We start from the raw sequence: 22,884 nt of genomic DNA on the forward strand, positions 1-22,884 counted from the left end.
GAAAAAGTGTGGGTTTGGCGACGTTGTTTGGAGAACGGAGCTGTTTGCTGACCGTCTCTTACTGCTGTGTGACCTTGAGCAACTCCTACTCTTGGGGCCAAACAGACTCCGGATTTGTAGTTTAAGGACTGAGCTAGGGAAATCCTTACCGAGTCATCCTGATTTGGTCCAGTAGATGATTGCCATTTCATAGAGAGTTGCTAGAAGTTGCTTCTGGTGTGGAGGCAGTTGCAGGGCTGGCTCTTTAGGGGGAGGAAGATTGGGTAGAAACGGCCCCTAAAAGTTCCCAGGTAAGTTATATCACAAGCTGTTCCCCTAGAGTGTGGAATTCCAATTTGGAATCTTTAAACATTGGAAACAGTAGAAAGCTTGAGCTTACACTTGTGACTCAACTCACTTTTTGTAAACATGAGGAGAGATGATGAGATACTGTGAATAGAAGTTGCCAGAAGCAAAGAAAACTTAGTAAACTGAATAAATCTGTATTGGGATAAGTGATTGAAATTAGGATATACCAAGCTTGTCTAGTGATTTTTACTCCCTGGAGACTGCGGCAAGAGAATCAGGAGTTCTAAGCCAGACTGTACCTAGAGAAATAGTAACTAAAACAAAATAAATTAGAGCATACCCAAGATGTGATGGGGATTCTAGTTTTTGTTCAGCTTTCTAAAATCTTTGCTGTGTTTAATCCTCACACAGATTTCTTTCAAAGTTGTGTTTGGCTCAGAATTACAGTTTAAGGCACAGAGGTATAATACCTAGTACAGAGTCTGAGACATAGAGGTGTCTGGGAGCTGGAGAGATGGCTGCTCTTCCACAAACCCCTGGTTCAGTTCCCAGCACCCACATGGCAGCTCACAGCTTGTAACTACAGTTCCAGGGGACCTAGCATTATCACATAGACAACTTTGTAAGTGTAGAAAGAAGTTGTGATTGTTTTTTAACGCTTAACTTAAATTGCAGCTAAAAAAGATGGTGTTCTGTTTTCTGGCTAGAGTTTAGTCCTACAGGAAAGAGGAAGAAAAATGGACAGACTTAAAAGCATTGGGAAAACGACAGGGATGTAATGAGTAATATGGAATTTTGTTGAAAAAGTTACATGAAACTCAGGATGATAAAGTATTCATTTATAATTACCACTATTTCAAACAGTGATATAAAGGAATTTTGTATCATTAAAAAGGCCCAACTTTAAATGACTATATAAATGTCTTGAGAAATTAATCATCCTTTTTTTTTCTTTTGTAGTCTTTGGAGGATTGTCCTCTAGATGAAGATGAAGATGCATTTCAAGGCCTGGGAGAAGAAGATGAAGAAATTGATCAATTTAATGATGATACCTTTGGGTCAGGTGCAGTTGGTAAGTGACATATTTTATACTGTCTTTGTTGATCTCATCACGACTTTGGTATTAGGTCCACCTGTAATGTGAGTTTTCTGTGTATGCATGTGTGCGGGGGTGGGTAAGCGTGTTCCATGGCTGTCTTGTGAAGGCCAAAGGAAGGCCTCAAGAGTTGGAGCTCACATTCTCCCTTGTTGAGCCAGGATCCCTCCTGTTTCTTCCACAGAGCTACATATGTAAGGCTAGGTGACCCAGAGATCTGGGTCATTCCTGTGCTCCATCTTCTGTCCCAAAGTAGAATATTCGGATTACAGATGTTGACCAATTCATCCAGCTGTGTTCTGGGGGTTAGACTGAGGTTGTCAGATTTGTACATAAATTGATTTTATTTGTCAGATTTGTACATAAATTGATTTTTATTTACTCAGGTGAGCTGAGTGTTCTTCCTGACCCAGTTTTGTTTATATAATACAGTCTTCACTAAATAATAGCAGTTCATCTTCTGTACTGCTCACCAGGGCCTCTTTGCTTCACCTATAATAGCAGGTATTCTCAATTCTCTGTAGCTATAGGTTGCCAATATAAGGAATTTAAATAATTGGAAGTAGACATTTAAATGAGGTTGAAAGTAATCCTGGATAAAGGATGTGTTTGTAGAGAGTTCAAGGAAAACGAAAACTAGTGGATATATCGAAAATTCTGACGTAGTATGTAAGACATTTTAAAATTCACTTTACCACAATCAGATGGAGGAAGAACTTGAGTTCTAGGCTAGCCTAGACTACATGGAAAAACCTGTGTCCCAAAAAAGGGGAGGAAAAGCTAGGCAATAGTGGTACCCACCTTTAATCCCAGCATCTGGGAGGCAGAAGCAGGCAGAGCTCTGAGTTCCTGTCTCACACACACCCTTAAAAGTGGGAGGAAGCTCCTAGGCTATCACTAGTATATTGAATAATAATTTCTACTGTCTCAGAAGTGTTTTCAGCACAGTGGAAACACTATGCAAAGAATTTGGGTGATAAAATGTTCTCATAAATTAGTAAAAGTACTTAGAACAAGTTCAGAGAAAGTAGACTAAGGTAAAGTTTATACTTTAAAAGAGCAAGTAGAGTATACAGATGCCTACCTGAAATGTAGAGATTCCTGCTTCAGCTTGTGGAGTGCAGCAGTGACGGTGTGTAGGTTGGTGTGTGTGTAACTATTTGTTATTTCTTTGGAATTGCCGAAGTTCAGTCTGTACTAGTGTTTGAAGTTCAATAATAAAGAAAGTCAGGAAAAATACAACAGCAGTGGGCGTTCAGTACCAAAAAGCTTTAAAAATCTTACAGAGGATACTGATTTTGCAATAATTTAAACAGTTTAAAGTCTTCAAGGCTCACAGAATTAAATGAAGTGGCAAAAATGAAAGGTTTGTTTTTTTTGTCTAGCATTTACAAAAGTCAGTAGAAATCTAAAACTCTCCTGAGGGAGAGCAGCAAGAAATCTGCTAACAGTAGAAGCAGTGCTTGGTAGACAAGAGTTAAAGAATCTTGGAAGGTAGCCAGAGTTAGGAGATGAGATTGTTCAGGAGAATGACATGAGCCAAGATGCTGTTGTCTGTCTCCATGGCGATAGCAAAGGAAACTATGTAGACTAGAATTGCAAGCACTGAGAAGTGATACGAATTGCAAATTGTATTTAGAAGATAGTTTAGCAGTAGTTCCTAAAATACAGTAAAAGCTACAAACACTATATACTTTTGTCAAGATTTTTCTATTAAAATACTGTATAGAATGTTACCATTTTCAGCAAGTTCTTCAGTATTAAAATGGATATGCTTAACATACTTTACTAAGATGAGACAGCATAGTATGTTCTCAATTTTGAACCTTGACAAAATGATCTTTGCCTTCTCCCTGACACTCAGAGTTTTGACAGTGCACCCCCTCCAATCCTGTTTGTCAGCACAAGATAGGGACACTGACCTGAAAAGAATACTGTAGACTTCTTTTATGTGACCAAGTAAAGGTCCTTGGTGCAGAGTAAAGAGCAGTGAGTAGCATAGGGGCAACAAGGTAACATAGCTAGCTTACTTTGTACCTGAAGGGGAGAGTGATTAAGGACTTCTTTGCCAACAAAGATTATAACGGAGAAAAGTTTGTAAATTGAAATTCTTTCTTTCTTTTTTTGGGGGACGGGGGTGGGGGCATGTGGTTTTGTTTGTTTTTTTGTTTGAGACTAGAGTTTCTTTGTATGACTTTAGCTGTCCTGGAACTCTGTAGAACAGATTGGCCTTGAACTCAGAGATCTGTATGCTTCTGCCTACCAAGTGCCAGTGCTAAAGGTGTGGCAAACTGAAACTCTTAATTCCTTACATCTTTGTTATAGAAAAAATATAACATTATAAAAATATGCCTCCTAAGTTGATCTGTAAGTTCTTTGGAAAACCATTATAGAGAGACAGAGGGGATACAGAGTTTAAACCAGTGTGTAAAGTTGACTTGATGGTTTGTAATTGGTGGGTCAGCACTTTGAGTACTACCTGTTAGCATAGTGGATACTTTACTGGCTACAAAAGTTCTGATGTCTCCTTTCTATAAGAAGCTTAACCTTTGTCTTCTGCATAAAAAAACTTTTCATATCTCAGAGTAACAAATGGTGTTACAGTAATCCCTATTCATTATCTGAAAATAAGTTTACACTTAAACTTATTTAAAGGAAGTCCAGACCTTTAATCCCAGCATTTATGAGCAGATGCAAGTGGATCTCTGAGTTCTAGGCTAGCCTGGTCTACAGAGTATGTTCTAGGACAGCCAGGGCTACATAGAGAAACCCTGGGGGGGGGGGGGGGGATTGTTACACTTACTTGGTGGTAATAGGCTCCATTCTCAATAATTTACATTTATTATTAATATTTATAGCAATGTTTGTTTTTCCTGTACTAAAGATTGAACCAACACCACACAAGGCAAGTGCTTTACCACTTATATCCCCAGCCCCAGTATTATCCTAATTTTAACAGATAAGGAAGCCACGGTGGCCAAGGGGTTCAGAAACTAACTACAATTAGTATGAACTACTGGTTGTATATAGTGCAGATGTTTTGGGGAAGTCTGAGCCACTTTAATTTGGAAGAGCTCCATGTTCCTTCATCCCTCCACTTTCGAGTTGACTTAGAACTCGCCTGAAGCTAGGCTCTGAGTGTGCTAGAGCTTATGGAAACCGTTCATTGGGGTGTTCTGGTTTATTCGGTGAAGGACTGTCTCCTTCCTTTCTTTATTCTTATCTCTTTGACCAATGCTATACTTAGGTCGAACATTGGCGTAGAGTTAAACAACTATATTTTTAGTTTATTTGTATTCATGTTTTATTTATTTGTATGTGCTTACTGTGTGTAAAGTTTAGTTTCACTTTTTATCATATGCATTTGTGTGGTCCATGTGTGTGTTCATGTTTACATGTGTGAGGATATGGAGGTTAATGTCAGGTGATTTCCTCAGTCACTCTCCTACTTTATTTACTGAGATGGAAGTCTCTAGCTGAATCCAGAGCTAGCCAACTTGGCCTCAGGATTCCTCCCCACCAACTCCATTACTGCTAGGTTTACAGGTTGGACACCCACTCGGGTTTTTATATGGGTTGCTAGAGATAGATTTGAACTCTTGACCTCAGGCCTGTGTGCCAAGTGCTCTATCCATTGAGCCATCTCCCCAGTTCCAGTCATGATTAGCCTTTGATATATAAGTATAGTTTCCCAAGACAGGGCTTTTCTGTGTAGCTCTGGATGTCCTGAAACTCACTTTGTAGACCAGGCAGGCTTCAAATGCATAGAGATCTGCTTGCTTGAGTGCTGGGATTAAAGGCAGGTGCTATTACCACCTGGACAAATAATTTCTGTCTGAAGTATATTTTTATTTTTGCCTTTTGAGTAAAACAAAGGTTTCTTTCTTTCTTTCTCTCTCTCTTTCTTTCTGTTAAGATTTATTTATTTATTATATGTAAGTACACTGTAGCTGTCTTCAGACACTCCAGAAGAGGGAGTCAGATCTCATTACGGGTGGTTGTGAGCCACCTTGTGGTTGCTGGGATTTGAACTCAGGACCTTCTGAAAAGCAGACTGTGCTCTTAACCACTGAGCTATCTCTCCAGCCCAAATTCATAGCTTCTCATAATAAAGTGGCTCCTTAAATTATTTTCTATAAGATGACATTTCAAGAAAAAGTGTCACTTGACCATACGAGGGGCTAAAAACCATACATGACAGATGACTTATGTATAGAAGCTTGGATGTATTACAACTCTTGCCTTTTCTAGTGATACAGAATGATCCATTGATTTAAAGACACCTTAATGGGACTGATGTGTTCCTATGTTTCTAAAATAGGAGGCCTTGAGTCCTTTGACAACAAAATCTTGAATTTGGAAGTCCTACCAGCTTAGGGTTCTTTCCTTCTTTCTTTCTTTCTTTCTTTCTTTCTTTCTTTCTTTCTTTCTTTCTTTCCTTCCTTCTTTCTTTCTTTCTTTCTTTCTTTCATTAGTATTATATATGTGATACATTTCTACTTGATAAATAGTAGATTTTAAATACATAGATGACCCTAAAAGCAAGAGCGCCTACATAAATACTTAAGATTCTAAGATATATGCATCAAGTTTCTTACAATGTGGTTTTAAATCATATGAATGTTTTTCTAGGGAATAAGCTAAATTATAGTTTGTTGATAAAATGGGTTCACATATAGTGGTTAAAAAAGATGAGAAAAAAATCAGTAGTTTTATCTTGTATTTTTATTTATGAGAAGATAGTCAAGATAACATTTTGTAGCAAGGGAGAGTTAAAATCTTGTTTCTGTTGTTATTTTCAGTGTGACTTGTCTTTGACCATCCATTTATTTTTATTTTCAGTTGGCCTTTCTTCTATGTTCCATAGAATAATATTCTAATGCAGTGTGTCATTTGCTTATTCATTGTGTTTATTTTCTTTATCTGAGGGAAATGTGGAGGTAGCATCTTGTGTTCTTAACACAGTACCTGTCATATAATAGAGGCTTAACAAATAATGAAGTAGATTCAAAGGCTTGGATTCTAAGTTCTCAACCTTGCTAATGCTCTGTCTTCAGTTTAGAAATCAGTTTCAGACTAGTGTTCAGATACCTTTAGTTGATACTTTAAATGGTTGGTTGATCCAAAAGCTTGGTTTTTAGGGGTAGAGTCCAGTAGAGGGAAGGTTCCCACATGTATGACCAGGTGCATGCTCTTTTGTGTGTGTGTAGAAAAAAAACCAGAAGCAGGTGTCAGATCCTGGGAGCTAGAGTACCAGACATCTGCAGGACCCCTGACTTGTTATGCTGGTGCTCGGATTAAAACTCCAGTCTTAATTATTATACAGCAAGTACTGTTAGCCACTAAGCCATTTCTCCAGACCCCCCCCCCTTAATTTGTATTTTATTCCTAATATAAGTTTTTTTCTTTTTTAATAATGAAAAGTTCAGTTTATGTATGTTGTGTCTGCTTACAGAAACTTAAATATAACACCCTTTAAAAGAGATAGGTGGAGGAGGGAGGGGGACTTTTTGGGGGGGGGAGGGGGACAGGGTCTCATTGTGCTACTCTGGCCGGTCTGGAACTTGTTATGTAGGCCTGGCTGACTCAAAGGTCACAGACATACACCTGCCTCTGCCTCGCAGGTGCTAGGATTAAAGACATGCACCATCCTGTGCAACTGAGCTATATTTCTTAAACTGACCTGTCTTGCAGATGATGATTGGCAGGAAGCACATGAGCGCCTGGCTGAGTTGGAAGAGAAGCTACCTGTGGCAGCTGATGAACAAACAGGCAATGGAGAGAGAGATGAGATGGATTTGTTGGGTGACCATGAGGAGAATCTAGCAGAAAGGCTCAGTAAGATGGTGATTGAAAATGAGCTAGAAGATCCAGCTATCATGAGGGCAGTACAGACCAGGCCAGTTTTACAAGTAAGTTACTCTGATTTGGGAACTCACAATGGCTCAAATAACAACAGATTAATAATTAAAGTGCTGAGGTTTGTCATTTATTTTCTGTTTAATAATAGAATTGCATGTTCCATAGACAGTGGCTCACACCTGTAATCCCAGCACTAGGGAGGCTGGGGCATGCAGATAACTGTGGGTTGGAATTAGCCTAGATATTTAGCAAGGACAGCCTGGGCTCAGAACAAGACACTGTCTTATAAAAGAAAACAAATCAAAAGGTTGATAATTCCTGATATTGACAACTTTGTAGATGAAGTTGGGGAGTCATGTGTATTCTAGGACACTGTGGCATATTCCCCAGTAGTTCAGGTTCAAGTCTGAGAGCCACACCATTCTAGACCCTGTGTGTATGTTTTCCTTTTTTTGGCAGCCTCAACCAGGAAGTCTGAATTCCAGCATCTGGGATGGATCTGAAGTTCTGAGGCGAATCCGTGGACCACTACTTGCTCAGGTATTAAACATTCCTCTTTATGTAGAATGACTCATAGCTACAGATAAGTTGGCTCCTGTTTTCATCCTGTTCTTACTGTAATCGTATACAAGTATGCATCATCCACCAGGGTCACCTTGACTACTAGCGCTCCTTTCCTCAGCCTCAGGTTTTAAAGGCTGAAAGGGGGTTGCTAGAACTCACAGATGTCAGTGTATGATTTTAGTTAGTTAAAAATCTAGCCAAAACTGCACGTCAAGGACTGTGATGGGGCACAAAGCCAAGGGCTGATTTTAAAAGGTTAACGCAAAGGAATTTTATGGGAGTGATAAAATTGGTGTATGTACTTATTAAAAGTCAGAGAATTGTATACAAAAAGGATGACTTTTACTGAGTGTGAGTTAAAATTAAGATAATTTTTTAATGTATCTTTGGCATCTGTAGAGATTATTAAAACATCACAAGTAATTTCTCTGTATCGTTTTTAACCACTTCCTCAATCAGGAAATGCCTACAGTGTCTGTATTAGAGTATGCCTTGCCTCAGAGGCCCCTGCAGGGCCCAGAAGATGATCGGGACCTTTCTGAGCGAGCTTTACCAAGGCGGTCAACATCACCTATCATTGGAAGTCCTCCTGTTAGAGCCGTTCCTATAGGCACCCCACCTAAGCAGATGGCTGTTCCCAGCTTCAACCAACAGGTACCTTTCATTAACGTACACAGCCCAGGATATTGGGAATCTGGGCAAAATTATTTGGGATTCCGGGAGGAGGGTGGATGTTGTGGGTAGGCATTAAAAGAATAGCCAATTAGAGAAGTTAGTATAAATGAGACACATTCCCTAATACCATTTGCTGCTCCTGCTGCTGCTGCTGCTGCTACCTTTTAACTGGGGGAGAAAAGAGTAGCTAGCCACATTAGTACATATGTCCTTTTTTAAGTGTTTTACTGGCTGCCGGGTACATTAGCAGAAAGAATACTGAAAGCTGGGGGGAGTGGGAACACTCAGCATTGTCCACATCCCTTTTTACCTTTAAGATATCCCTGCTTTCCCTAGAGCCTGTGCAGTCCTGTTCCATAGACTTTCCTCCACCTGAAACCAGCAGCTGAAAAGGAAGGCCAATTTGGAAGGTATGGGGGGAGGGTGGTGTTGGTATGGCCTAGTTAGGCTCAATATCCTAAGAAATGGTGGAGTCACAATGTATCACAACATTGCTGAGCATGGCGGCCATATCACTGAGGCTTCAGAATAGGACTTAGTTAATCCTCCAGCTTTCTTATCATTCCTTCTCCCTCAATATAACCAAACCATATCCTCTTGGAGAAAATTTTCAAGTCAGAATGTCTGCTGGTACTTCCTCAGATAGCATGGAAGGGTGGGGATACTGGAGAATTAGCTAAATCATCTTCAGTTAGGATGAAACTGATTTGTGAGAGGAAGTGACCAGAGGTTCTCTTTTTGAATCCATAGCCAGAACAATTTGCTTAGAAGTAGGGTTTTTCATTGAGTTCTGTGTCTCTACCAGTACTTGAGGGGAGGGAGTGTAGGAAGGCAAAAGACTGATTTCATTGAATGTAGTTTTGTTTGTGTTTGTCCTAATAGATCCTGTGTCCGAAGCCTGTTCATGTTCGGCCCCCAATGCCGCCACGCTATCCTGCTCCCTATGGCGAGAGGATATCTCCAAACCAGCTCTGCAGTGTCCCGGTATGTCCCTTTACAACATAACAGGACTGTTTAATGTGAACTTCATGATCACCATTAGTGTGTATTGTGTAGTATGTACTAGATTATATGTATTTCTTGTAATCTCTTTTATTTTCTAGAATTTTCAGTCCCAAGATCAAAGGACAAAAGTTTACTTTGTCTCTTGTCACTTTAAGATTCTAAGTCCAGGGGCTGGAGAGATGGCTCAGTGGTTAAGAGCACCAACTGCTCTTCTGAAGGTCCTGAGTTCAAATCCCAGCAACCACATGGTGGCTCACAACCATCTGTAATGGAATCCAATGCCCTCTTCTGGTGTGTCTGAAGACAGCTACAGTGTCTTCATATAATAAATATAATAAATATTCATATAATATTATACTTACATATAATAAATAAATCTTTTTAAAAAAAAGATTCTAAGTCCAGCTTGGCATTGCTATATCTGCCTATAATCCTAGCAGACTGAGGCAAAAGCATTCCTAATTCCAGGCTAGCCTGGTCTTCATAGCAAGTGAGTTTCAAGCTGAGCTACTTAGCAAGACTCTTGTCTCAACAAAAGGAAAAAGCACAGAAAGATTCTAAGTTCATTTTAATCTTGGTTTCTGCTGCCTGAGCCTTTTATTCTACTGCTGTCTTTTTCCTGTTACACAGACATAGTATAGTGTTTCATAATTTCCAGCATTCTTTTCTGATATAAGAATCTCCAGCTTGGGAGTTTTTAATATCTAACTTTATACCAAATTTATACTGAGTTTGCTTAAAATTTTGATTTGCTTGTTCCATATTATGAACATAATATCCCCTTTTTGTGTCCTTAGAACTCCTCCCTCCTGGGCCACCCTTTTCCTCCTAATGTTCCTCCTGTACTTAGTCCCCTGCAGAGAGCACAGCTTCTTGGGGGAGCACAGGTAAGCCTACAGTTTGCTGAACCCATAAAGAATCCTGCTGTCCTAAGAGTCATTGCTTGACACCCTTTTCTTTCGCTGTTAGCCACTTGTCCCCCTGCCCCCTTTTTGTTTTCTCAAGTGAAGTTATTAATGGAAACTGCTTGCTTTTTGGTGGTGCATGCCTATGTTCCCAACACGTAGGAGGCTGAGTTAGGATTATACATGTGAGGCCATCCTGGGCTGTACAGGGAGTTCCCAAACATAAAGAGACCCTGTCACAAAGGTGGGTGAAGCCGGTGACGATTGCTAGTTCTTCTGTGTCAACGATCTTCTCCGTCTTTGCAGCTACAGCCTGGACGAATGTCTCCCAGCCAGTTTGCACGGGTCCCTGGGTTTGTTGGTAGCCCACTGGCTGCCATGAATCCTAAGTTGCTACAAGGGCGCGTTGGGCAGATGCTTCCCCCAGCACCAAGCTTCCGTGCCTTCTTTAGTGCTCCACCCCCCGCTACGCCACCTCCACAGCAGCATCCCCCTGGCCCAGGACCTCACCTACAAAACCTCAGGTATAAAACCATGCCTCTGATGATCGATTGTCAGCCCTCCCTTTTAGTTTTATATGGTAAAAGTTTCATAATCTCTCGTTTAGTTTTATAATGTAGACGTCTTGGGATACTTGTTGAGTACAGTATTTGGGAGTCCCCGGACCCTTGCGTTGTCAAGAGAACTGCTTGAGTCTTCAGGCTATACACTGCTCTCAGGAATGTCATGCTTCCTTTGCACGTGATCAATTATCTGCCGCTTTTACTTTTTCTGAAGTTTCACTTCATACCATTTTGCAAACACTCATGCAGTAAAATGCACAGTGCTCGTGACTGAAGAATTACCACAAATAATAGGTGGCAGCAGAAGCCAAGAGGCTAGCTGACCTCAGTGTCAGCTGAGTTGCTCGCTTCTACTTTTACTTGGTTTCTGCTTTGATAAAATTGTGTCTTATGTAAATCATAGCAATTTATGTTCTTAAGAGAAACATCAGTAGAACATACATAAATATGGGGAGAGTTAATTTTAGGCCAAGGAACTGACTGGCAAATTGGAAACCCATGTAGCAAACTAGAAACTAAGAGTCACGTTGCAATTTTGATCTTGAAGTATGTCAGCTAGATACTCAGCAGAACTTTATTTCCTGGTACTGTTTACTTCTGAATGACTTGTGGTTTGGGCTGTTAGGCTTCCCAGATTATAGAAGGCAGTTTCTTAAAGTCAATGGATATAAGTGTAAATGTCTACAAAATGATTTCATGGCAGCTTCCATACTAGGGTTTGGTTAAAGTTGAGTATCGTAGCTGGTCAGGTTGACATGTAAAATTAACTGCCACCCATATACTTCCTACATTATTCCCACAAAAAAATTAAAGCTAAATAATACATTTAAAAATTAGGAATGAAAAACCTGTATTGTTTTAGTACTAGTGCACGGAGTTTCATAGTTATCCTCTTGGGTTTGAGAATTGGTCATTGGGGAAAAAATATAAAAATATGCCTTTTCCTTCTAAAAGTTTGTTTATAATACACTGGCTGTCCCTTCAGTGAGCCAGTGTGAAGTTATCCTGCATTGACCGCCTTTTTTAAAATGAAGTCAATTAAGATGAGATAATCAAGGAGCATTTTCCTTTTTCCTTAGACCTCAGGCCCCAATGTTTAGAGCAGACACAACTCACCTTCATCCACAGCACCGGCGCCTGTTGCATCAGAGGCAGCTGCAGAGCAGAAAGTGAGTATCCATCACTCCTGATATGTTAGGGACCTGGTGACTTGGGTGACCTCTTGGGTTACTTTCTTTGTTTTCTACATGTACTTAGTATGGAGCTTATTTTGTTAGCCAAATGCAGTCCTTTTTTCTTTTTTCTTTCTTTTTTCTTTTTTTTTGGTTTTTCGAGACAGGGTTTCTCTGTGTAGCCCTGGCTGTCCTGGAACTCACTCTGTAGACCAGGCTGGCCTCAAACTCAGAAATCTGCCTGCCTCTGCCTCCCAAGTGCTGGGATCAAAGGCGTGCGCCACCACACCTGGCTAAATGCAGTCCTTTCATGTTTTGTTTTATTACATTTATTTTATGCTGTATATGTGCATATATGTACCTGTGGGGTTCAGAAGACAACCTGAAGGCATTGGTTCTTATCTTCCACCAAGTTGGTTCTGGGAATTGAACTCATCTATCAAGTGCTCCAACCCACTGAGCCGTATTCCTTACCCCTGTCTGTTCTTTTGGGGGGGGTGGGGGGGGAGAATGCATGTGTACATGTTCGGTCAGGCAGTAACACTATATGCTGTATAGAGAGAGCTCTTTATATGCTAGCTCTAGATAATATCTCTCTGCTACATTATTTACTTCATGTATGTGACAGTTTTCTTTCAGCACATGGGTCCCAGGAACTGAATTCAGGTTGTCAGGCTTGATGTCAGGCACTTTAAAGACTGAGCCATCTGGCTGGTTCAGATGATCTGATTTTTATCAACAAATTCATAGTTACAGTTAGGTTGGCCTTAAGACATAATTAATGGTTGAGCTCTGACATTTATATTCCTTTTCAAATTTATAATCCCCCTGTTAACTACCTTTTTCTTTGTCTTCTAATTCAAAAGTAATCTTAAAATAATAGCCAACTCTAAATGTGGGTGTTATGTGAGCCCACTGGTCGTTCTGTCTCTCTCATTATTTCATCTTCATTCAGGTATAAATATATATTTGTATCTGTGGCCCTAGCTGTGTGGCCAAACTATGGTAAGCTTTAAAAACTGAAAACAGTAGGATATGCAAAGCCTCTGCCTTCTATATGAAGTCATTTTATAATTATTTACCAAGATAAATTAGGGAAACTAAGTGTAGGTAGGAGGGCCCTTCCTCATCCATTTTTGTTCTATGTGTATATATGTAAAATTCCTTCTCACTTCCAAAAATGTTCTAGAATATATTTTTGCAGGGGAGAAAAAAGAGACAATTGCAGACTTAAGACAAAACTCCAAATATAAGCTATATAGGGAAAGATTAGTACATTTTAACTGTATTAAAAGTTAAGCCTTGCCAGGTGTTGATAACACATGCTTGTAATTCTATCACTTGAAGGCCTGGGCCTTAAAAACGGAAGAAGCCAACAGTAATAAAGACAGCTAAAAAAAATCTTTTTTTGTTTTAAAGAAGAAATAAAAACACTAACAACATATCAAAATACTCCAGTCTCAGTAGAAACAAGGTGATTGAGTAGTTCCGAAGACCTAAGGGATGTTCAAGCATACTTATTTCAGAGATAAAGATTCAAATTAGATAATAGGTTACAATCATCACTCAAAGCAAAATTTGAAGTGTCTCAGCACCTAATTTGGTGAAAGTATTGAGTAGACCGCTCTTTGGGAGAGGATTTAGGCAGTAGATAATAAAGTTAAAACATGGCTAGATCCTTGCAGTTGGACTTTATAGTATTTCCAAGATACATTGTGATATAAAGAAACAAGGTTACTTATGTAACCAGAAGCATACAGAATACTACTAAGGCAACAAGAGTTAAGAAAGAAAGATATTCTATATTGGATATTAGCCCTCTATGGGATGTGGAGTTAGTGAAGATTTTTTTCTCAATCTGTATGGAGGTTGCTGATTTGTCTTACTATGTCCTTTGCTTTACAGAATCTTTACAGTTTCATGATTTTAGAGCATGAGCCATTGGAGTTCTGTTTAGGAAATTTCCCCCTGTACCAATGAGTTCGAGGCTCTTTCTCACTTTCTCTTCTATTAGATTCAGTGTATCTCGTTTTATGTTGCGGTCCTTGATCCACTTGGGCTTGAGCTTTGTGCAAGGTGACAGGGTCTACGTTCATTTTTCTATATACAGACAGCCAGTTAGACCAGCTTGAAGATACTTTCTTTTTTCCATTGTATATTTTTGGCTTCTTTGTGAAAGATCAAGTGTGGGTATGTGTGGTTTTATTTCTGGATCTTCATTTCTAACACATTGATCAATGTGTCTGTCTCTGTATTACTACCAGGCAGTTTTTATCACTATTGCTCTGTAGTAAATAGAGCTTGAGGTCAGGGATAATGATTTCCCCCAGCCGTTCTTTTATTGTTAAGAATTGTTTTCACAATTCTGGGTTTTTTGCCTTTCCAGATGGATTTGAGGATTGCTCTTTCCATGCCTTTGAAGAATTGTGATGGGATTTTGATGGGGATTGCATTGAATCTGTAGATTGCTTTTTTACTATGTTAATTCTGCCAATCCATGAACATGGGAGCTCTTTCCATTTTCTGAAATATGAGGCCCGCCAACACAGTACAGCAGAGAACTGCCAGGTCTGGGTTCAGTCAGAGAAGATGCACCTAACCCTCAAGAGACTGGAGGCCCCAAGGAGTTTAGAAGTCTGGGAAGGGGGTTGGTGACGTTCTCAAGGAAACAGGGGGAATGGGAAGGAGGTATGGGAGGTGGAACAGTCGGAGGGTGGGCAGGGAGGGGAATAAAATTCTGGAGTGTAAAAAGAAAGAAAAAAGAAAGAAAAATACATAAATAATAAAAAGTTTTCATTATGTTACATAATCAAAGCACTTAAGTAGGTAATCTAAAATGATTGAGTCTGAGTATGCCCATCTGTCCATAAGTTTAGAATAAAGTTTGCTGCCTGCCCATAGTAAAAAAACCAGACAAGACAAGACATTCAAAGACAGATACATAAGCAGTACAAAGATAAGAGGAGAAGGCGTTGAGGAGAGACCATACAAAGGCAGCATGGTGATTCTTCTGTGAAGAGGAAGCTATAAGAGGGCGGGAGAGATGACTCAGCAGTTAAAGAGTATCTCCTGGGGCTAGAGACATGACTCAACAGTTAGAGCACTGACTGGCTGCTCTTCCAGAGAACCTGAGTTCAATTCCCAGGAACCACATGATGGCTCACAACCATCTGTATGGGATCTAATACCCTCTTCTGGTGTGTCTGAAGACAGGTGTAGTGTACTCATATAAATAAAAAATAAATCTAAACAAAACATAACAAAAAAACCTTATTTTTCAGAGGACCACAGTCCAGTTCCCAGCAACTATGTCGTTCAGCTTCATAACCACAGATAACACTAGCTCCAGGAGCTCGAACACCTCTTCTGGCCTATATATGCACAAATATACATAAAACATCTTAAAATAATCTTTAAGGCTTTCAGCTAACCTGTATTATTTGGTTTTTGAAACAGGTTTGTTCTTTATAGTTGAGACTGGCCTGAAACATTATGTTAGTCTATGCTTGAACCCACAGTCCTAAGTAAGCCGTTTTGTTGTTGGTGATGGGTTTTTGTTTGGTTTTTTGGTTTTTTGAGACAGGGTTTCTCTGTATAGCCCTGGCTGTACTGGAACTCACTTTGTAGACCAGGCTGGCCTCGAACTAAGAAATCCACCTGCCTCTGCCTCCTGAGTGCTGGGATTAAAGGCGTGCGCCACCATGCCCGGCCTAAGTAAGCCTTGAGTGCTGGGAGTATGATTGGCTGTCCATGATTGGCTGTGTGACTTCAAAGTGAAGCAAATTGGCCTAAATACATTTTTAAATATGGATGAGTAGGTATTTATTATAGTACTTGCTTGTGCTTCTAGCTATGTTTAAATGTTTTATGATTCCAGTGAGTTAAAGAAAATTATACAGACTTCAGAATCTGATTGGCCTGCATTTAAATATTACTCTGCCACCTGGTAAATAGCTTTTAATTTTTCCTGGTCTCAGTGTATGTAGAAAAATCTCCCCGCTATGAGTGATTATAATTTACACAAAAGTCCATGTATGAATATTGTCTTAGGGGTTCTACTGCTTTGACAAAACACCATGATCATAAAGCAAATTGGAGAGAAAAGAATTTATTTGCCTTCACTTCCAAATTGATGTACATTATTGAAGGAAGTTAAGACAGGAACTCAAACAGCAGGATCCTAGAGGCAGGAACTCGTACAGAGATAATGGAGAGGTGCTGCTTACTGGCTTGCTTTCTTGGCTTGCTCAACCTACTTTCTTATGAAACCGAGGACCACCAGCCCAGGAATAGCACCACTCACAAGGGTCTGGGCACTCCTCCATTGATCACTAATTTAAAAAATGCCTGACAGCTGTATTTCATGGAAGCATTTCCTCACCTGAGATTCCTTCCTCTCTGATGACTCTAGTTTGTGTCAACACAAAATCAGCCGGTACAGATGTGCTTATTGGTGGGGAAAGGACTCAGATCTTAGTTTTATTTCTGTGATTATGTGTCACATAGCTCTTTCAGTCTGTTAGGGTGCAGTTCCGTTTTCCTTCACAAAAATCAAAGGGGGAACCAGCCTGTTGTATTCTTATATTTCAAAAAGCATGACTAATATGCTGACTTGGCCTGAATGCAGCATGTCTTTGCCTTTCAGTCAGCATCGGAATCTCAATGGTACTGGAGATAGAGGAGGGCACCAGTCCAGTCATCAAGATCATCTCCGGAAGGATCCATATGCTAATCTAATGTTGCAGCGGGAGAAGGATTGGGTCTCTAAAATACAGATGATGCAGCTGCAGAGCACTGATCCCTACCTGGATGATTTCTATTACCAGGTGAATAGCCAGGCTAGCTTAGAGAACAGTTTGTCTGCTTGTGCTAATAATAATCACTTATGTAATGGTAAAGTTGAATACTTGTAGACTTTCTATTGAGCTATTGCCCAGTGAATTCAAGTTGATAGCAGATTCTGTCCATTTTTAAATTATAGCTGTGTGTTTTCAGATTGGTGTTTTCATTTGAGCATTAATAATCTAGTTTTTCCAGTTAATAGTATGGTAGTGTGTGGCTGGGGATGTAGCTCAGTAGGAGAACACTTGTCTAGCATGTGCAAGACCCAGGCTTCAATCCCTAGTCGCCCCATACACACCAAAAAAGAAAGAAAATATTATTGGCAATCCAACTTTTAAAAACCTCTTTGCTGGGCGTGGTGGCGCACGCCTTTAATCCCAGCACTTGGGAGGCAGAGGCAGGCGGATTTCTGAGTTCGAGGCCAGCCTGGTCTACAGAGCGAGTTCCAGGACAGCCAGGGCTACACAGAGAAACCCTGTCTCGAAAAGCCAAAAAAAAAAAAAAAAAAAAAAAAACCTCTTCATTAATTCAAATTTTAAAAATACTTAAAAAATTATATTGTGGGCAGTGAGTACTGCTATCAGGGTGATGACATGTGAACGTCAGGGGGAATTAGTTGGTTTTTTGTTTGTTTGTTTTGTTTTGTTGTTTGTTTTTTTTTTTTTTTTCCTTTTCACATAGATTCCAGAGATTAAACGTAGGACATAATGCCTAGTGATAAGTGCCTTGCCCACTGAGCCATGAAGGCTGGGAGATTGGAAAGTGTGTGTGTGTCAGAGGTTTGTGATGCTGGCCATTGAACCCTGGGCCTTGAACATGCTATAACCTCACTCTGTTGTTGAGGTGTACCTGTAGTTCATCGATTGGTTTTTGATAAAAGTCATGGGTGAGAACCAGGCATGGTGGCATATGCCTGTAGTTTCAGTGCTTGGGTGGGAACCAGGCATGGTGGCCTATGCCTGTAGTTTCAGTGCTTGGGTGGGAACCAGGCATGGTGGCCTATGCCTGTAGTTTCAGTGCTTGGGTGGGAACCAGGCATGGTGGCGTATGCCTGTAGTTTCAGTGCTCGGGAGGCAGATCTCCCGAGTTTGAGGCCTGGTCTACAAAGTGACTTCCAGGGAAACTACTAACTGCTGCACATAGAATCCCAGTCTCCAAAAAGAAAAAAAGGAAAGAGGCCAAGGATGGGTGTACGCCTTTAATCCCAGCACTCTGGAGACAGAGACAAGTTCGATCTCTTGACTTTGAGGCCAGCCTGGTCTATGTAGTGGGTTATTTCTTTGATAAAAGTACATTAAAAATAAATGTGTATGTGTGTGTTTACAACAAAGTAACAAAACTTAGGAATCAGTGTGTTTCTAGTGCCCTAGTTGTGTTACTACCACTGGTATAATTAGTGTGAAGTACAGTATTAGTCTGTATTACTTGTTTTGCAACAAAAATCATCTTCTCTTGTGGCAGAATTACTTTGAAAAACTGGAGAAATTGTCAGCTGCTGAGGAAATACAAGGTGATGGCCCTAAGAAGGAGCGTACCAAGCTCATCACCCCTCAGGTGGCCAAACTGGAGCATGCTTATCAGCCTGGTAAGGTCCTAGCCCACCTGAGAGACTACTGTTTTAATAAACTAGAGGTAATTATTTGTGGAGAGCATGACTATCTTGACAGATAAACTCACAGAGTCTTTGCCCTTTGAGAGTCCAGAATTTTTAAGAATTTACTGCTTTTCTTAGTACTTCTAAAATTGATAAAGGAGAATTTTTCTTTTGATAATTAATAGTAATGAAGAGTGGAGAATAGATTAGGCAAAGGAGTTGCTTTAGCTGGCTGTAGCAGGTCACACCTATAATCTTAGTACTAAGGAGGCAGTAGCAGAAGGGTCATGAGTTCAAAGTCAGCCTAAGATAATGAGGCCTTGCCTTAAAACAAACAACAAACGAAAGGAAAGAAAGGGGGTGTACAGTCCTCTGGGAAGTTACTGAGCCGTGGGTGAAGAACAGAAAACAGCTTTTCAAGTGCTCTCTGCTGTATCCCAAGTGTTCATTGGAGTCTTTTTTGTCCTTTCAGTGCAGTTTGAGGGCTCGTTGGGGAAGCTTACTGTCTCTAGTGTGAATAATCCTCGGAAGATGATAGATGCTGTTGTGACATCTCGAAGTGAGGATGATGTAAGTGCCAGCAAAAGAAGTGTTCATTTGTGGTAGCCATTGGAAAGTCTGTCCGCTGACTCTCCTACTTTCACACCCTCGGGGCCAGCTCACCCGCAGACAGGGCCAGGCAAGGTACTCAGACAAGGTGCAGTACCTGCTCTCCAGAGTGTTCTATTTGGTGAGGGACATGGGCAGTTTTCCCACTCTCTTGACCTCAGGGCCATCTCTACCACCTGCCATAGATGTTGAGGGACAAGGTGGGGGAAGAGAAGGGTCTCTCCCTTGTCCGTGCTACTGCCCAGCAGACAAGAGGCAGGGTCAGATCTCCCACACTCACATCCTTAGTGGCCTGCTCACCTGGCCAGCTCTACTGTGGGGTGTCCAGGTGAGGTGCAGGTCCCACTCTCTGAAGTGCCACAGCAATTGAGAGTCAGGACCAGTTCCCACAAGCCCTAGATGACAAGGCATGAGGGCATCTTTTTCTTGCCTGTGCCCCATGGCAGACAAGTTGCAGGGCCAACTCTCTCTCACATCCTCAGGGCCAGCTTGCCCATGATTGCATCACTAGGGTCAGTTCTACTCTCCTGTACCTTGCCTGCTCTCCTGAGTACTACAGTGGGTGAGGGGCAGGGCCAATTCTCCTGCTCTCATGACCCTAGAGCTAGGTCTCCCACCTGTCACAATTGGTGAAGGGTGAGGAAGGAGGAGGGTAATCTCTCCCTCCATGTGTGGTAGGGTCTGCTCTCATGCCTCCAGGGCCAGTTCTACATAGCCTTCCCAACCCATCCCTGTAGTAGCTCAAGCCAAGACCCTACCGTGGTCTCAGGTGGCAACACCGGCTACTAACCTCAGGCTGTTCCTCACTACCCTCAGGTCTCTAGTTGTGCCTGTCTTCATTGTGCCCACATCCCTCTATTTATCTTTTCTTCCATTTCTCCACCACTTACTTGCTCTTAGTGGTCTTTGAGGGTCTGGGATCATCTGAGGAGTGGTGTCAGAGTGCTGTGCCTCACTTGTGCGTTATGGTGCCTGGCAGGGGTCCTTTTGGGCATGGTCTGCACCTCCCAAGCCTGTGTAGCTCTGGACTGGTTGGTGCTCATCTCAGGTTAGCTCCCTGTCAGGGGCCCCGTGATGCCAGTCTGGTAGTTGTTTCTGGCTCACTCCTGCTTGGGGCCAGAGTCCCAGACAGGGTTCTTCAAGTTTTTGGCTTGTTCCCCATCCTGGGAGTTCATCGGGACTTGCCTGGCACCTGATTGGTAGTTGTCTCAAGCTAGCGTCTTTTCAGGCTACTAATCATTCAGATAGTCATAGGTCAAAGCACTGAGCATAGACATAGACTTTCTCCTCTCTGCGCCTACTGACACAACTGCAGGCACACAGCAGCCACATTTGTAGTGCTTCTAAGGGCAGAGTAAAATGTTCTAAAGAATTTTTACTGAATAGTCTTTTTTTTTTTTTTAAGGAAACAAAAGAAAAACAAGTTCGGGATAAGAGAAGAAAAACCCTTGTTATAATTGAGAAAGTAAGTTTTAGAATTTATTTCTATATTTAGTTTCAATTTAAAGGACTATCAAATATATGTGTACCCAAGAAGTAGAAGAATGATCAGTAAACCAGCATTTTTTATTATATTACACTTTATGTATGGGGTGGCATTGTGCATGAAGGTCAGAGGACAGCTTGTAGGGCTGGGTTCTTGCCTTCTGCCATGTGGGTTTTGGTTCTCAAACTCAAGACTGGCTTGGGTGGGTAGGTGCTTTTTGCCTGCTAAGTCATCTCACTGGTCCCTGTTCTTTTATATTATGTAAGAATTGGCTTGTGGTAAGCTCTTGTTGTTTACCAGAGTATTTAGAAGTGATTGTGCTACATACCTTGCCTATGGGATCCTAGAAAGAACACTGCACTGGGGTTTTGTTCACTGCTCTTCAACTAATTACTTTTGAGCAGGACACCTTTTGTGATATATAAGTGTGTGTGTGTGTGTGTGTAGGTGTTTACTCCAGCTTGTGTGGAAGTTAGATGATAACTTAAGGGAGGCAACATGCGGCTCCTTCCAACACAGATGAACTCAGGCTGTCAGCAAGCACCTTTACCCATTGAGCAATCTCATCAACCCAGGTCATCTTAAGCCTAATTAAAAACAGGAATAGTTGCTCATGAACTGATTTAGTTTTACATCATTTATTGGGTGAAATGAGATTATACATATAGACTGTCTATAAAGCATACACCATGTTCAAGACTGTAGAGCTGCAGACTGTCCCTTTTCGGAGTCTGTAACCTGAGACTGAGTTATTTATACTTTTATGCTGTCCTCAGTTTCTTTGTGGAGACAACTATAGTAGTTTTGTTTTGGGGTTGAGTTTGCGATGAGTTGAATACCTGTGAACTGCTTAGACTACTGGTGTCAGCCAGTAAAATTAACTTTTTACCTGGTTGGTGGTGATGCACAAAATCCCAGCATTCAGGAGGCAGAGACAGGAAGATCTCCCAGTTTAGCCTGATATACAGAACGAGTTAACAGGATAGCCAGGGCTACACAGAGTAACCCTGTCTCAAGAAACGAAACAAAAAGAAAATTTGCTTGACTAGCAAAATATTTATCAGGAATCCAGGGTGGTGGATTTTACTCCCAGGGCAGTTTCTAAATGTGAGGACTACATAGTGAATTCCAGAAGGACTACAAAGTGAGACCCTATCTAAAGATTGCCAGGGCTAGAGAAGATGGTAAAATGTTTGTTTGAAGATCAGAGTTTACATCCTGTGCATTCACATAAATGCCAGGCAGGTATGGCAAGCCAATGCTGAGGAGATAAGAGATTAGGATCCTTGGAGGAACCTGGCTAGTTAGGTAAGCCTACTTGGCTACCTCTGGGTTCAGGTGGGAGATGATGCCTCAATATAGAAAGTACTGAAAGATGGAGAAAAACGGCCAGCAATCAAGCCCTGGCATCTCCACACTCTCAAACAGCCTTCTCACTGGAAGGTGGCAGTGTTACAGTAAGTTGGGTATTTCAGCCTAACATTGCTGCTAAAAGCTGGGCAGTGGTGGCGCACACCTTTAATCCCAGCACTTGGGAGCCAGAGGCAGGCGGATTTCTGAGTTTGAGGCCAGCCTGGTCTACACAGTGAGTTCCAGGACAGCCAGAGCTACACAGAGAAACCCTGTCTCAAAAACAAACAAACAAACAAACAAACAAAACATTGCTGCTAGAAATTTTGGGAAACATAATTACTTCACTATTTTATTATTTGACTAACAGTCCAAGAGAGAGAAAGGATGATGGTTAAAGGATTATATCACCATGTTCCCCTACATTTAAAGGAGCACCTTTTTAAAAATTTCTTTTGTTTAAATTACATGCTGGCATTTATACTAGTTAGTCCTAAACTGTGAAGACATTTATCTAATACTCTGGTCCTAACCTGCCATGTTGTGGCCTATTCTGTCTCTCTCCTAGACCTATAGTTTACTCCTTGATGTGGAGGATTATGAAAGGCGCTATCTCCTAAGTCTAGAAGAAGAGCGGCCTGCCCTGATGGATGAAAGAAAGCACAAAATATGTAGCATGTATGACAACCTGAGGGGCAAATTGCCTGGACAAGAGAGGTAATTATTGTGCTTTTAGAGGAGATGGGAGATTCCCTCCATTGCCAAACAAAACTCCACATACTTGGGATTATGATATACTCTGTCCAACTATTCATAAGCTTAGCATCTATCTTGGGTTTTGTTGTTTTTGTTTTGAGAGAGTCACATTGTGTG

At 41.0% G+C, this 22,884-nt stretch overlaps 1 protein-coding gene and 2 non-coding genes across 4 annotated transcripts in view; 2 read left to right on the forward strand and 1 right to left on the reverse strand.

The window, feature by feature from the left end:
- Positions 1–22,884, forward strand: part of Patl1 (protein associated with topoisomerase II homolog 1 (yeast)) — a 32,698-nt gene that overhangs the window by 701 nt on the left and 9,113 nt on the right. The window contains exons 2-15 of one of the 2 annotated variants that reach the window (XM_030250884.1): positions 1,249–1,360; positions 7,079–7,296; positions 7,706–7,786; positions 8,270–8,464; positions 8,822–8,895; positions 9,368–9,469; positions 10,288–10,377; positions 10,702–10,919; positions 12,038–12,127; positions 16,776–16,956; positions 18,434–18,557; positions 19,039–19,136; positions 20,581–20,640; positions 22,580–22,728. In XM_030250884.1, the coding sequence (XP_030106744.1) occupies positions 9,404–9,469; positions 10,288–10,377; positions 10,702–10,919; positions 12,038–12,127; positions 16,776–16,956; positions 18,434–18,557; positions 19,039–19,136; positions 20,581–20,640; positions 22,580–22,728 (1,076 nt within the window). In that variant the 5' untranslated portion in view covers positions 1,249–1,360; positions 7,079–7,296; positions 7,706–7,786; ... (1 more) ...; positions 8,822–8,895; positions 9,368–9,403. The remainder of the gene's footprint in view (positions 1–1,248; positions 1,361–7,078; positions 7,297–7,705; positions 7,787–8,269; positions 8,465–8,821; positions 8,896–9,367; positions 9,470–10,287; positions 10,378–10,701; positions 10,920–12,037; positions 12,128–16,775; positions 16,957–18,433; positions 18,558–19,038; positions 19,137–20,580; positions 20,641–22,579; positions 22,729–22,884) is intronic. The other variant, NM_172635.3, reaches the window with a different exon arrangement.
- Positions 10,629–10,701, forward strand: Mir6994 (microRNA 6994). The gene has a single exon (NR_105960.1). It is a non-coding gene; the product is annotated as a microRNA 6994 (primary transcript).
- On the reverse strand, positions 20,396–20,529 carry Gm22272. Its single transcript, XR_003952947.1, has one exon. It is a non-coding gene; the product is annotated as a small nucleolar RNA SNORA17 (small nucleolar RNA).

The sequence above is a fragment of the Mus musculus genome, chromosome 19, assembly GCF_000001635.26.
Source record: "Mus musculus strain C57BL/6J chromosome 19, GRCm38.p6 C57BL/6J".
NCBI classification, from domain to species: Eukaryota; Metazoa; Chordata; class Mammalia; order Rodentia; family Muridae; genus Mus; species Mus musculus.